This window comes from Panthera leo, chromosome A1 (assembly GCF_018350215.1).
Source record: "Panthera leo isolate Ple1 chromosome A1, P.leo_Ple1_pat1.1, whole genome shotgun sequence".
NCBI classification, from domain to species: Eukaryota; Metazoa; Chordata; class Mammalia; order Carnivora; family Felidae; genus Panthera; species Panthera leo.
Window position 1 is genome coordinate 71,890,023 of NC_056679.1, and position 16,758 is coordinate 71,906,780.

Sequence of the window (16,758 nt, forward strand, 5' to 3'; positions counted from 1 at the left end):
AAACTCCTACCCTTATGTGATTTACATTCTCAGTTTTAAAAAATGTTGAATATACAGGGGTCCCTGGGTGGCTCAGTCGGTTAAGTGTCTGACTTCAGCTCAGGTCATGATCTCATAGTTCGTGAGTCCGAGCCCCACGTCAGGCTCTGTGCTGACAGCTCAGTCTGGAGCCTGCTTCAGATTCTGTGTCCCTCTCTCTCTGCCTCTCCCCTGTTCATGCTCTCTCTCAAAAAGAAATATTAAAAAATTTTTAGAAAAAAAGGTTAAATATACAATATATGTTGATATATCCTAGGAAGAAAAATAAGTGTACATTTTCAAATTGACTTTTATTAAACAAATGTACTTTTTACTGGAATGTTGGCAGAAAGAGACAAAAATATCACTTGATCTTTATTTTAAGAATGAGGCATAGTTGTGATTGTTTAAAAAAAAAACACAAAAAATTCCAAAAATGAAAACTGAAATTTTATGGGATGCGACAGAGAACTATTTTAAGCTAGTTCTTAACTTTTAACTTAGGCTAGTTTTAACTTTCTAAGGAACCTCCATACTATTTTCCACAGTGGCTGCACCAGTTTGCATTCGTACTAACAGTGTTAGAGGGCTCCACTTTCTCCACATCCTTGCCACCCTCCGATCCAGCAATTATACTACTAGGTATTTACCCAAAGAAGACAAAAATACCAATTTGCAGGGATACATGCACCCTGATGTTTATAGCAATATCTACAATAGCCAAATTATGGAAAGAGCCCAAATGTCCACTGACTGATGAATGGATACAGAAGATGTGGTATATTGGTATGGTGGTGAAATAGTCCACTAGGCATAAGTTTTATGTATTATTTTTTGGCTTAGGTTACCAAGAGGCATTTAATATATATAAAAACCTTTAATAGGCAGTACAGTGAGCTGGGATACAAAGACGAGCAACACTCAGACCTCACCCCCCACCTCGTAAGTTTTGCTCTTTTCGTGTTCATTATTCATGCTGTCCTATCTTCCTGAAAAATCCTCCCAAGTCTGTGCCAACTTTTTCCTTCAGATTCTGATCTGACCACAGCCCACCCTGATCAATGCTTTAGCTCACACATAATGCAGCAAGCAGCGTTTCAGCCCATACATGTTAAAAAGGTTCATATTGTCTAACTTCCAGAATCGTCCTTTGTAATTCCCACCTGGTTGTTTAATGAATTACAATTTACTCCCTCCTGTTAATCAGTTCCTGTTTATCAGTTTTGAAGTTTGAGTTTTCCACTTAAATCTTTTCTAAACATATTCCCTGGTGTTGCATTAAAAAATAGTTTCTCCTCATTGCAAATGAGTCTTTTCTGAAGATTAGTAACACCTTGTGACTGGACAATTTCGGGCACCTTGCACAGAGTGTGACAACCAGAAGATATCAAAGAATTAGATAAGCGTATATATGATGTCTTACAGAGTTTCTGCAGATTACAATGCATACAGTAAGAAGTCCATTCATATGCCTCATAAATGCATCCATTTAAGCATCCATTCACTGAAATTAGTATTGTTCCTTAACAGGAATGATTCTTTGACTTCTGGCAAAGAGAGAAAGATGTATTATTATCTTTCAAGTTAATATCTAAAAGTTACGACTTTTTTCCTATATGATCATGAAAGACCACAGATGAAATTATAAGATAGCTTTTGGGTATTTCCTGGATGCATACAGTTTGACTGAAGAAAGGCTACAGGCCATGCAAATGGGAATCGGGTCAATGTGCATATACTTTGTGCACTATAATGTAGTTGCAAATATGACTGAATGGAAATTGATATCATGTTAATCACTATTGATAATCACTAAGGCTTCATAAGCTTAAAACAACTTTTTAAAAATATTTATTTTTGAGAGAAAAAGAGGTAATGTGAGCTGGGAAGGGGTAGAGAAAGAGTGGGGGGGGACACAGCATCCAAAGCAGGCTCTTTGCTGAGATAAGACAGCCCAACTTGGGGCTTGAACTCACAAAACGTGAGATCATGACCTGAGCTGAAGGTAGATGCTTAACCAACTGAGCCACCCAGGTGCCCTTAAAACAACTTTTAATACATAGACTTTGAATCTGATGCTTTGAAATGTAATCTCATAATACATTTTGTGTCTGACACATTTACCAAATTGCCTCTTTTTTCATTCATGTTGTCAAAGACTTTTAATCATAATTGGTTATGTCCATATCCTTTTAAAATCCTCCTGTATTTAAAAAAAATTTTTTTTACATTTTATTTATTTTTGAGAGAGAGAGAGAGAGAGAGAGAGAGAGAGAACAAGTGGGGGAGGGGCAGAGATAGAGGGAGACACAGAACCCAAGACAGGCTCCAGGCTCTGAGCTGTCAGCACAGAGCCCGATGTGGGGCCCGAACCCATGAACCGTGAGATCACGACCTGAACCGAAGTCAGTTGCTTAACCGACTGAGCCACCCAGGCGCCCCCCAAAAAATCCTCCTGTATTAACACCCAAGTTATATTCGCAAGTTATAAGCTGTCCCTTTTCCCTACCTCCAGAATATGTAACCAGAGCCTAACATACAGGTACTCAAGAAATGTTAACACCTCAAATATGGCAGAAAGGTTTTAATTTGCCTGTTCCATCCACAAAAATGGAGAGCAGACAATGCTGAGGCAGAAATCTGCATGCTGGTGGCTGAGGAGTTATTCAAGAGTTGTCTGTCAATTTTTACAAAGGTAAATACTCAGAGGCTGCCAATCAATTATACAGTATAAGAGAGTAACCTAAATTGCCATGCAAGTATTTAATAAGCAGAGAAACCAAACACATTTATCTGAAGACATTTCTAAGGATACAGTTTGCCTTTGCAAAAATGATAGGCACTGGTCTAGCTTCCTGAGCACATGATTTATTGTTCCCCATTCCCAGGGCCCATCTGTCACTGTGTCTTAGCCTTATTATTTATCACTTCAATAGTGCTCAGAGCATGCATGTTACTTTTACCTATGTTTATTGCCACATGAAAAATAGACAAACGAGGATTGTCTGAAGAATTTGCAGTCTGCAATACATGGAATGTTCTGCAACAACACAAACATCTATCACCCAAATGGTTTATTTCTGCCTCCAGGGACTTGGTGAGCTAGACTGCTTCTCAGAATAGGGATTAGTGGTGAGGCAATTAGAAACAAATTATTGGGGAGTGGCAATGAATTGGCAGACCTTCAAGCATGAGGAACATTATAAAAGCTGTGAAATCCTTAAAATAATACATACCTCAAACAAAAATTTTTGAAGACATTTCTTGCCAGAAGGATTTCCTGCCTCAGTTTCTCCTGCAGTGCACGGAGTATGTCACCTCTGGAGTGAACCACTCAAATCCAAAGCAGATCAGGTCACTCTCAGAGTTGAGTCCCCCATGTACCTTTACTGACCCTTTACTTCCATCCCCCAAGACCCCTGCCACAGACCACATTTACTCAGGACACTGGCTTCACGTTCCTCTTTCTTCAAGACTTCTCCAATATCCCCAAGAAAACTTTTTCACTATTTCTTGTGCCCTCTCTCCCCATATGTTTTACAAAACACCATTACAGCATTTTTGCAAAACTACAAAGGTGTGTCTCTCAATCTGAATTCTCACTATTTATATTTGCAAAAATATTTGTCCCCAGATCACTATGTTACTAGAAAATCTCTATAATGAATCAGCATGTGTGCCAGTGGAAACATTGAAGCTGCCCATAAATCCTTCAAGAAGGTCTGGGTACAATGTAGGTACAGCTCTGTTGCTCTTTTGGGCTAAATCTTGTCCTGGCATTGATCATCTACTTCACAAATAAGGGTCAAGTGAATCACAATCTTCCTCTGCCCATCTTCCCTCAGAGGGTTAGCTTTTCACGGGACCAGGGACTAAAGTCTACGAACTCAGGTCATTTGATCTTGCTTCAACAATTTTAAGACATCTTATCCACCCCCCTCCACCCCAACATAGTTTAACATTTCTAAATTTAGGATGTATCTTGTAATCAATTGCATCAATTGATTGCATTCATTACAATCTTACATCTTACAATCAAAGTGTAATTAGAAGCACTTTTTCTTTCCTAGGGACTATAACGTGATGCCTCACCTTACAACGGATGACCTCATAGATTCAATCAAATGTGACAGATAGTCCTTTTGCATATTATTTCTTTGCTTATTTACATAAGAGCACATGACCCCACTCTTGTTTGGTGCATACAAAACATCCACTCCTGAATTCCTTAAGTACAAATAACTGAGCTATAGGTGTTTTAGATGTTGTTCATTATACAGAAATGTGAGGGGGAATTATACGGTGTTAGAGAACAATTTAGTGATATTTGGAGAAGTTGGTCGGGGTTTCTGTAATACATTATTAATTTTCCATTTAAACTGATGGAACACAGGCACCTGTTTTCTGCAAATATGCTGAAATATATTTGCAGGAATAGGTTAGATGCAGAAACTCAGAGGTGCTCATAAGTGGTTTACAAGTCAGATCCACAAAGTGGAGTTCTGCTCTTTGTCTCTTCTCCTAGGGCAGTGGTGATATCATTACAAGTGGTCCAATCAACGTCTGCCAACTGATTAAACGGAAACTTGGAAACAGTACTTGGGATTAACAATATAACTCTCTCTTATATTTATATTATACTTCTATCTTAAGCACCTTAAAATTTTAGGATCTTGAATATATATTTATGCATAGTTTAACATATGAGACAAAACACTAGGTCAATAAAACTAGTGACCAATACTAGAAAGCCACAGTGTCAGGACTTTTGCTTCAAAAACTAAAGTTTCTGGATTTGGCTTGCTGCAGGTGATTCTATAAACTAGGTGATTAGTGGATCACATTCTCTTAAGCATTAGGTAGGAATTTTAGGTGTACCATAACATTGCCAAAGCAGGCTAGGTATAATTTTAGAGCATTGTATATGATGATGAGCACAGCACACTGGTTTGCTTCTATCAATATTTTATATGGACAAATATAGTTCTACCCGTGGAAAACACTCTTCCAAAAATAAAAGACCAGAATTCCCCAAATCCCTGACATATGTGTACACCGACTCACTCATACTCTTCCAACAGAAGACACATGACATATTGCTGTTAATCACTTAATAACTAAATCTGACTGCTCCTCAGAAATATCGTGGTGAAATCAGTGCATATGGTACGATTTCCAACCAAAATATTTGTACAGCTCTGTTACAAAAAATGTAAAATCTTATTAACAAAAGTATAACCTGATGCTTAAAATAGAATATGAGATGCACATATACATTCATAGTGATCCTGTATACGTGTGGAAAAAACACAAGTGTTAAGCCCTATAAGTGAACAAACACAGCACGTGTTTGCAAATTTTCTGGGTAAAGTCACTAAAAAATCGAGAGGTAACTGTAGTGCTATTGGCCAATGAATTAAGGTAGAGAGAGTATGGAAATATTTTATGAAAACACAAGTTTTTTAGCAGACAGGTGTTTAATAAAAGTTTAAAAAATATAGCAGGGTTAATTAATGAGAGCACAGTAATTCAAACTTGAGGTCCTCTGGAAAATGATCATACAGCCCCTATATGGGCTGATGTATTTTATTATGGACTAACTTAAATACTTACATCTTTCTCCCTCAACTGTAAAACCAAAACAAATTTATAAATACAAAAATACAAGGCCAATAAAATTTAAATTGACGACATAAATTTACTGCAACATGATATTTTGCTAAAATTAAGTATTTTTTTTTAAAGTTCATTTATTTATTTTGAGAGAGAGAGACAGATCATGAGCAGGGAGGGGCAGAGAGAGAGGGAGACAGAGGATCCGAAGTGGGCTCTGTGTTGACAGCAGAGAGCTCCATGCAGGGCTTGAACCCACGAACATGGGATGCTAACCTGAGCTAAAATCAAGAGTCAGATGCTCAATCAACTGAGCCACCCAGGACCCCCGCTAAAACTAAGTCTTATGAAAAGTCTGAGATTTGTTCCCAGCTTTAGCATATAATCCAAAAATTTCAAATTGTATATACTTAAGGTGTACAACTTAGTTGTTGACATATGTTTATAACTCAATAAGAAAACAAATAACCTGATTTTAAAAGGGCAAAGGACAAGAATAGACATTTCTCTAAAAAAGACATACACATGGCCAACAGGTATATGAAAAGGCACTCAACTTCACTAATAATCAGGAAAATTAAAATCAAAACATAATAAGATATTATTGCATATATGTTAGGATTTACCAAAAAGACAAGAGATAACAAGTGTTGGGAAGGACGTGGAGAAAAAAGAACCCTGTGTACTGTTGCAGGGAATTTCAACTGGTACAGCCATTATAAAAAAAAATATGGAGATTCCTAAAAAAATTAAAAACAGAAATACTTTATAATCCAGCAATCCCACTTCTGGCTTATATGTCCAAAGGAGTATATGTCCAAAAGAAGGTAAGTTAAGTTTCAAATACAAGAATGTAATCTCAAGTCCAATATACTCTTTGGTCTGTATCTGTCATAACATGCATGTTTGCAGAAATACGTGTTACAAAAATGATAATAAAGTCATGGCTTTCTGCAGTGGGGGGTACAAGGGTGAAAATTCAGTGAGATGATAAATTTAAAGCTTGGTTCAGGAACATCAAACTTCCTATTTAACTACATTTAATCAAAATGTCAGTTAGCATTTAAATACTGAACACCAGTTTTAATGAGATATGAAGCTGTAACGATTACTTCAAGATAATGTTAGCAATGCAGCATTACTAAAATCTGCATTATATTTGTGTTTAATACAAATATTCCTAAATGAAAAATAGAAATCTGTGTTTGATGTTAATTTTCAATTTTCAATTCTTACAGACTGAAAATTAAAAAAACATTTTTAGTTTTAGTCAATAGCTCATCATCCAAATATTGATGGAAGTCAGAAGACACTGGACATGACTCAATAACAGCATTTTGAAAACAAATTGGTCATAAAGCAAATATTTTATTTAATGACTGCTTTGACTTTTAATATTTGAACTATTAAAACCTCTGTTCATTCAGCGCTCTGTTCACTTGGCATGAATATATTAAGTCTACCTCTGTTCTTCTTGTCATTAGACTGTGACAGTGAAATGTCTGTCATTTTCATGATGTGAAATCCAAGGCTTAATTTATTAAATAACTCAAGAAACAAAACTTTTACTCTAGGAAATGTCATGCTTTTGTTCATTCAAATTGGAATCTCAAAGAAATCAACACATGGTGATTTTAATCCCAAAGTAATCCATCCAGAATATTCAGAGATTGTCATTGCCTGAATAGCCAACATACACAAGTGCCAGGGTCATCCGAGGCCCTCTGGGGAATCACAGAATTAAAAACAGGGCTAGGCTGTGCTGGGCGTGAAGTTACAGTGGCATAAAAAATTCCTCCACCCTCACAAGACCACTTTTCCTCCAAGTTGACCTCCTGGTTTAGCTACCAATTTTGAGTACCTTGACATATCTAAACCTAATGTTTAAAATAACTGGCCTAGCAAGTTTGTGAAAAACCTAGACAATCTTCAAATCATTCTGAAATCCACTGGTTGAGGTATGGCAGGTGCCCACTGCTCCCATGAACCAGCACTTTTCCCGGTGGGCTGTGGGTCACATATTAGAGCCATGTTGCCTTTCCTGGGGGCCATGCTTACTATACTCACAATAGGCTCTTGGTGATTCTCTGAGTTTACTGGTTTCTTGGTAAATGCAGTGGTGGTAGATTGCGGTGGCTTTGAGGATTCCTTTCAAGTTCAATTGTTGAACTTGAAACTGAATTTCTCTTTTACATGTATACCCCAATTTTCTGTGAGTTTCCACAGAACTCAGAAGTTTCCACAAACTCTGTGAAGTTTCCACAAACTTCAGAAAACTCTTTTCAAAGCTTCTTACAATATCTAACAATAGCAAGCAGCTGCCTGGTCAAGTGGCTAGCTGAAACTAATTCTGCAGTGAGTTGAACAGTGTGCCCCCCAAAGCCATACCCACTCAGAACCTCAGAATGTGACCTTATCTGGAAAGAAGGTCTTTCCAAAATGTAATTAGTTAAGATGAGGTCATACGGAATTAGAGTGAGCCCTAAATCCAATGACTAGTGTCCTTAAAAGAAGAGGTGAGGACACACAGAGACACGTGGAGGGAAGAAATCCACACGAAGACAGGAGCAGAAATCCACACGAAGACAGGAGTAATGCAGCTAGCTACAAGCTGAGGAATCTCAAAAACTGCCCGGAGCCACCCAAAGTGAGGAAGAGCAAGGTGGGGTTTTCCCTAGAACCTTCAGAAGGATCGTGGCCCTGCTGACATTCTGATTTTGGACTTGTGGCCTCACAGAACTGTGAGACAATAGATTTCTGTTGTTTTCAGCCATCAAATTTGTGTCATTAGTTATAGAAGAAGTAGGAAACTACTACAAACTCCAAAGTACTTGTGAGCTCTTTGGAGTTTAATTCTTTGAAGGCCACTATGACTATGTAATCAAAGGCGGGAAGTCAGGCAATAACAAACGCTTTGAGAGCAGTGTTCAGGGAATTAATCAATGTATCTTTAGACAAGCTTCCAGCTTCACTCTTGTCCTTTTTGTCTCCACTATCAGGTGCATCAGACTGCATTTCTCCCGTGACTTCTCCTCCAAACCCTAATATAACCTGGCCAATCAGATATTCACTCTCACAATTGTGAACCTTGACTTCTGAGGACAAAGACAGAGAGAACCTGGGGCAATGTTCACAAAGTCAGCAGTGGTGGCATGTGGACCAGATTGCTGCGATGTGTGACCTGAGCTGAGCTCATTGCTGCCCTGAGTGCAGAGCTCCCTGGAGTGTACTGTGTAAGCTTGATCTTCCAGTGCCGAATTCGCTCAATATGCTCAAGAGACCTCCCACCACTTCCTTTAAAAAAAAAAAAAAAAAGACAGCCAGAATTTGCTTCTTTGGTCATAGAGTAAGCAGCTGTGTCCAACACAAAGTATATGCTAAATAAACTGCTTTAAAGGTTAAGCAGTTGACTTCAGTTGGGGTAAGATCATAATGGTAGTTCTTTGAATCTCCCAAATTTCCTAAGAAACGAAAGCAAGTGAGATAGCATAGAAAAAAATATTCATGGACATAATCTTGAATAAAGCTATGTGACAATGCATTCCAAAATAAAGACCAAAACTATTGACAGTATCAACACCTACTCAAGATCGCAGCTTGGGGAGGCTATAGAAGGAAAGCATGCAGGGAAGTTATGGCTGATCCAAGAATTTCATACTGAAACTACTAACAAATACTAGTGAAATACTCAGGGGAAGCCTCACTAAGTGAATCTGGGAATACATAGCAAAATTCCTAGAAATGTAAATAGAGCAGTCTACAAATTGGAGGTGAATATAACATAAAAGAACAAAACAAAAATAAGTAATAAAAACAAAGTGCCCACCAAAGGGTTGCAGAAAGATAAGAGGTAACAGAATATCTTAATCTCCCAAATGTACCTAATAAAAACTCCTTACAGGGAGATCAGAGGCCCAAGCTAAATAAAATCTCCTGGAGTAGAATCCAAAGTGGGTAGGGCAGGGACATGAGGGACAAAAGACAGGAAGGATTAGACAAGAGGACCAGCAGTTCAGAGGAGGTAGAGATATGACCTGGGATGGTCACCACACAGAGAAGCGATATATTTTATACTTCATGGTAACAACGGGGTAGGGAATCCTCAACCTGACAACGTATGGAAGCTACTCTACCCATTTCACAAGAGCAACAACAACAAAGATAACAGAACAAAAGGATTATGACCAAGTCCTTATGAATATATTATAATCATATATTAGATTATATAATACTACATATATGATCATAGTCCTTATAAATATGTAAAATGATGTATGTTTTACATATAAATATGTAAAATAAAGTATAAAATATAAGAAACACAAAAAATAAACATATAAAACATAAAAACTCCAGTAGTATATAACAAAATGATCAAAAGAAATTAAGAAAAATAAATGCTGCAAAAGCACCACAAAACTGGAAACAGGGAAGTACAGAAATGATGTCTAAATAATAGGACACTATGAAAAAAAAGACAGGAAAGTGTTCAGGAAATAATTAGAATTAGAAAGAAATGGAAAAAAAATTTTAGAAAGGGAAGTAAACTTGAAGGAGCACAAGATGGGGAGTACAGTAAAGGAAACAGAATTAAAAAAAAAAGATAAAAATGAAACAAATGAAACAAAACACATGTAAAGAAAATGATGGAAATAAATGACCAAAACGTGATCCTGGAGTAATTAGAATACAAAAGAAATCCTGAAGAACAACAAGACAGGATGGAACAAAATAAATATCATGTGATATACCTATATCCATAATAGTCAACAAAAGATGTATTCTCATAAAGCTACTGGCTTTACTAAAAAAGGAAAGACTCTCAGTATTCAAAAGAAAAGATCACACAGAAGGAAAAAGCAGTCTCATAGTCACATTTATACCAGAGGCAATCAAGTACCATATTTAAAAATCTCAAGAAATGACAATGTGAAACATCTTCAAAAATCTAGGAATAGACTAAAAAAGTAAACCAAAAAAGCAAAAAATAAATAAATTAATTAATTAATAAAGGCAAAAGTAAAAATTGAGTTAGAACGATTAAGCTAATTCTAAGTAAACCAATTGGCTAATCTAAAACAAAATGAAACAAAACAAAACAAACAATACTAGCCAATATAACCTAAAGAAACTCTAACAAAAGATTCAAAATTCAGAGAAAGTACTAATCAAAGAGAGAAAATTAAAATTATTTAAACAATCTTATGTTAACAAATTAAACTAAAGAGTGGATAATTTCCTAAAAGAGTAACTTCACCAAACAGATCCCAATAGACCACACAAGTCTAGACAGAACAATTTCCATAGAAGAAACAGAAATAGAAAGGAGCTCCAAAAAAAAAAAAAAAAAAAAGCACTAGGACCAGATGGTTTCATAGGAGATTTGTACCAAACTCGTGAAGTTAAAACAATTTCAAGATAGAGCATAGGAGTGCATGTGCACCCCTCCCCCCACACACGGAAAATCTAATATCAAATCCCGACAAAGATCAGACAAAATTAAAAGAAGGAAAATAATAGCAAGTATAATAAATTGCACATTAAACCAGAATTAAACTGTGCCGTGACCCCACTCAGGTTTTTCCAGAAATGTAAGGATGGCTCAATACTAGGAAATCTACCCTATTACAAGAGCTAAAGAGAAAAATAATCATTCAACAAAATTTAAAAGCTATTCATGATACAACAGTCAAAAACTGTGATTGATGTTTATTCACTTAATCTGATAAGATATACATACTTCAAACTTCAATCCTTCTAATTATTTAATGAGGAAACATTAGAGATGTTCTAAAGAAGCCAGGGGTTAAGCAACTACGTTCACCACCTCTAATACTTTTTAAAATTTGGCTGACTCAATTAAGTAAGCGAAAGCAATTAGAAGCATATGCATTGGAAATAAAAAGACAAAACTGTCTTTATTTTTATAGGATTTGATGATATGGAAATACCAAAAGAAATAATGGAAAAGCAGAATTCAGTAAATTTAGTAAAGTAGCAGGAAATAATATCAACATATAAAATAACAGCCTTCATTTAAAAGAACAATAGCAAGTTTCAATAGCTAATAGAAGATAAGACCCCATACTGATAGGAAAAAGATGAAATAACACACCAAAGCATAAATATAACAAAAAATGTGCAAAATGTATATAAGGAGAAGTATAAAACACTCCTGTAAGACACAAGGGCAGACTTGGTAGAATGGAAAGACAGCACATGATTTGGGATAGGAAGAAATGTGTGTGGCTTGAAAAACCATGAGCAAAGATAATGATAAGTAGGGACAAGTAAATGCAATTTACATCACAAAGGGCTAATATTCCTAACACAATGAGTACCCAAAATTTGAATGAAAAATAATCACAACTTGAAAATGGCCTTTGCATACAATCAGGCTCAACCTCACTCTCAAAACAGAAATGCAAATTAAAACTACACTGCGTTTCCATATCTCACCCATCAGATTGGCAAATATCTGTAAGTTTTACAAAATACTTTGTGATGACCACTCGGGGAAAGAGGCGACCATGTACATCGTTGTCTACAAAGTCAAAATGGTTCTGGGAATATGGAATATAGAGAAACTAATAATGGAACCACTAGGAAGCAATTCACCATTTATTTAGAATGTAGAACTTTCTACAGAAGACTCATTTTCCCAATGGATCCATGATATGAAAAAAAAATTTTTTTTGCAAGGTTTGTGGAGTTGAGAACTAATGGGCTTAAAGAGACTTAAATGAGTTTTAAAAATATAACAAATATCCTTTGTGGAGCTTGTGTGAGACCTGATTCAAAGAAGCTATCTTATTATAAAAGGAAATATTTTAGACAATTGGGAAAAATATGAATATGAATCGGTACTGGCCTACATTAATAAATTATTGTTAATTCTGCTAGATGCAATAATAGCACAATGGTAATGGTTTAAACATTTTACCAGCAATGCATATGGAGTTACATCTGAAATGACCTGATTTCTCAGATTTGCTTTAAAATGAATAGAGTCTGGCAAATATTGATAATTGTTGATATTGAGTTATAGGGATTCACTACAACTCTAATCTTCACTTTTGTGTGAACTTAAAATTTTCCATAAGAAAAAGATTTTCAAAAAGTTAAAAATGAAAAGAGTAATGCATTGACTGTGATCCCTCTCTTTTAAGGATAACGCACAATGAATTATGTACAAAGAGAAGCAGTGACCCGTAAGTTCATGTTATGCATCATCTCATTAGATTCTTAAAATCCTTGTACAAAATAAGGCCCTTTTCTACCAAAATTATGTAACTGGAGATGCTGGTACAGCCAGTAAAGGAAAGAGCTAAGGTTTGAGTCAAATCTGTCACTCACAGACCCTTACTTGTCCATTCTGCAATTTCATCACACCACTGACTCCCTACATAGCACAATTTCAAATACTTTAGACATGTCATCTACATAGTTTTATCCTCTGTGTGAAGGTCAGTGGTATAGAAGGGATATCTTCAGACAGAACTTTCCTTCCTTTGCTTTTTCTTTCTTTTCCTTTTTATTTATTTTTTGTCTCCCAATGGTGCCAACTGCATGCCACAACTTCCTTTTATTATACTCTTGCTTTCCATCTCATGTCCTTTCTCTTCACCACTTTATATCTTCAGGACACTTCGGACTAAAGACATTCTGAACACCATCACACTGTGACTTCATCATGTAACATTTATTCTGCATCCTGTAAATCCACAGGAACCACACGTGGGCTGGTCACTGCATCAGGCCACGGGTTCACCTGTATGTGGCAGAATCAACCCTACTCTGGCCATGAAGCCAGTAGTCAGACCATCTAGCTCCTTCCTGGATAACCCAAGGCTTTGCATCTTACACAATTTATTTCACTTTTTAAATATTCTTAGGCATCATATTTTCACCAATCCCTGGAGTTATGCCCAATTTTTAAAAACTTCAGTATGGATAAAGAGATGTTTTTGTTTTACTGAGACGAAAAGGAAAATATTATTAAACTACTTCAGATTCTCCATGCATTTTGGTTAGAAAACACTCACCTTGACAATACCCCGGATGTGCATTTTTGCTATCATCTCGGCGGTGTAGAGAAACATCAACAAAGTATCCAGAGTGAAAGTCACATACTGAAGAGGGGGGTAGTGTTCGAATGTCATGGGCGTGTTCATACAGACAGAGATAACGCTGATGATGGCACAGATGCGTAGCAAGGAGTGAACCCACTGCAAAAATGGTCCAAAGTTACCACGTGACACCATAAAACGCGATCTTCAACTTGTGCTCTAAGCCACACTATTTGGAAACCATGATACTGAGATTAAAATATTTCACCAGCATGGTGAAGACAAAGAAGGAAACTAATGTCTGTTCAGTACATACAATGTGCTACATATTTTCACATACTTTACATCATTTAATGCTGAAAGCAGCCTCCGGTCCACATGAACACACTAGGACTGAAAGTTTAAGAGACTCTTCTGTGGTCATGTAGTTCAGCCTTTAACGAAGCAGGAGGATTTGACTCATCAGAGGCTGGGAAAGGCCTCGGGGCAGGGAAACCGTGTGAACTGGCCGGATATCTCGGAGGAACAGGAAGACAATGTTGAGGCTCAAGTGGACAGTGTGCACATCCAGGAAGGAACAGTTGCCGGGCTCTTAGAGCCAGAATATAGAGTCTTCAATGTAACACTAATGCGTTTTAATTTGCAATGCAGGTAATAGGGATGTTTCAATGACTGTAAGGCAAAAGGGCAATGTGAACAGAAATGGAAATGTAGGGAGAAATCTGAGCATGTCAGACACGTAGTCTGGAGGGCAGCTTAGAAGAAGAAGACCAGAAAGCGGGGGGAGACAGGGCAGATGATATTTACCCAGGTCGGGGGAAAGACAATCACTGCGAGTGTAAGAGTTCATTCCCTTCCTTCTGCCTCTGCTGTGAGTTCACTAATACAGTGGAGCTTACTCTGTGTGGTAGAGATGAGCATTGAAGACCCAGGAACATGCCATTCTACCTCCTGGCTGCTACACTATCTAGTCCAGTGACATTGTACCAAATGTTCCCCTCAAGTTTTCATCACCTTAATTAGGCAAAAAAGGTGACAAAATTCTTCAGAGGCACTATGCACTATCTCATTAACCTTTACTTCTACTCAAAACTTGTAACTCAGAAGACAACTTTTAATTCCAAACATTCGATTATCCCCTCACAGATTCATGCACACTGAGAACCATGAGTAAAGGGAGTCTGATAGAACAGATTACTCATCTGGGGCTCCGGCTTTGGATCGGACTGAGAAGTGGCATTATCGCTACGCTGAGGACAGCATGACGGAGGGGGGAGAGGCGGGAGCAGGCCACCCAGAAGACCTTCCTATGTGAATAACTCACAGCGGCACCTCTTTATTCCGTCTGAATTGCTCTCAACTTCCAGACTCTGAGACTCATCCATATTCTACTACAGCTCAAACAGTCATTTCAAAGCCAAAGGTACATGATTTTTGAATTATATGAATCAAATTTCCTTTTCAATCAGCATGTGCTTCTCCATTCTTCAAAAAAGAAACTTACTGGCTTGTTAATCCAGAGTATGTCAGCGTTGTCTGACAGAGATTCATCCGGACCAAAGTCAGCAACTGGTTGGGCCTCCACCCTGGAGCTCTGCTTCCTTTTGAGCATGCTGGAGTTAGCTCTCGTGAGCAAGTACAAAACTGCAGTCTGGAAGAAGAGAGACAGTTATGTTAGTCACCTAAACCACTTCCAAAGCAGAGTCCCCCGTGTAATCATATGCATACATTAATTATACACAGGATCGATTATATTGTGTATGATAAGCACATGCAAAAAGAAAAAGAAATAGAAATTTTAAAAGCATGAGATGAAACATCAATCCAAGTTTGAATTTTTTCTTCTCTCTCAACACAACAGATCATCCTGTGCACTTCATAAACAATTTGCATGCCAGTTTAGAGAGCACTAGTCTAGGTGAACTGGGGTAGATTAGCTTTGCCCTTTAGGACACATGCATTAGTAGGAACTTTTTTGAGGTCTATGTTCATACATCCAGAGCTGTCCCCACTTAAAGGCGGTCTGTGCTAGAGCACAGGTGACCAATCCAGATGAAATATTCAGATCTTTCGCAGGATTTCCCCCCAAGTTAATTGAATGTGACATTCACAAACATCTATCTCCAATGGTAGTTCCAAACTGAGTTCCCAGCTGTCTTTGACACAGAGGATGTGGAGCAGAGAGACTTGGGCAGAACCTACTCTAATTTTTTCTGTCTTTTACGAAAACTGTGACTGCATCAATCCTTCCAGTTATCTTGAAGTAAATCCAAATCACACTGAAGACTGAGAGGAGATGCCCGCTTGCCTCTTCAATCGCCACAGTTCCAAGGCATCCACATCTTGCTATATGTGTCACCTCCTTCTATCCAGTGGCTATCACTTTCTACAGTCCAGCAGCCATTGAAGGAGGGCCTATTCTATGCCAGGCCCTCAGGACATGAACAGCAAACAAGTACAATATAATCTGAGAAGAGACACAAAGGCAGGCGGTGCCTGGTTACCCTGAGTCCACAGACTTCTCATTTGATTAACACCTAGACTGAATCCTTTGTTTTTTTAAGTTTATTTTTGAGAGAGAGAGAGAGAGAGAGAGAGAGAGAGGAAGAGAGAGAGAGAGAGCCGGGGAGGGGCAGAGAGAGAGGAAGACCGAGGATCCGAAGCAGGCTCCGTAGCAGAGAGCCCTCCATGGGGCTCAAACTCACCAACTGTGAGAGCATGACCTGAGCCGAAGTTGTATGCTTAACCCACTGAGCCACCCAGGTGTCCCAACACCTGGACTGAGTCTTAAAGGAAGAGGCAAAGCTAACATTTTTTGGATATATACTATGTTTTGCACACTTAGCAATAATCTTTTACTTCATCTTTACAACTGACAATAGAAAGGAAGCATTTGTCTTTTCATGCAAGCATGAGAAATGCCAGCCTCAGGGCGGTTAATAACTTGACTGAGGCCCCATCCAAGCAAACTTGAAATGTAAAAGATGTTCGTCTGACTACAAAGCCTAAGTGCTTGTCGTGGTCCGAACTGATGCTGAGGACTGATCAGGATTTTGAA

At 37.7% G+C, this 16,758-nt stretch overlaps 1 protein-coding gene across 3 annotated transcripts in view; it reads right to left on the minus strand.

Moving 5' to 3' along the window:
• The window catches only part of NALCN (sodium leak channel, non-selective), a 289,974-nt gene extending 274,604 nt beyond the window's left edge, over positions 1 to 15,370 (minus strand). For 2 of the 3 annotated variants that reach the window (XM_042929986.1, XM_042930009.1), the window contains exons 1-2: positions 15,205 to 15,370; positions 13,677 to 13,859 (exon numbers count right to left, since the gene is read on the minus strand). In XM_042929986.1, coding sequence (XP_042785920.1) covers positions 13,677 to 13,859; positions 15,205 to 15,312 — 291 coding nt within the window. In that variant the 5' untranslated portion in view covers positions 15,313 to 15,370. Of the gene's footprint in view, positions 1 to 13,676; positions 13,860 to 15,204 lie in introns of those variants that run through there. The other variant, XM_042930002.1, reaches the window with a different exon arrangement.
• Positions 15,371 to 16,758: the final 1,388 nt, after the last annotated feature.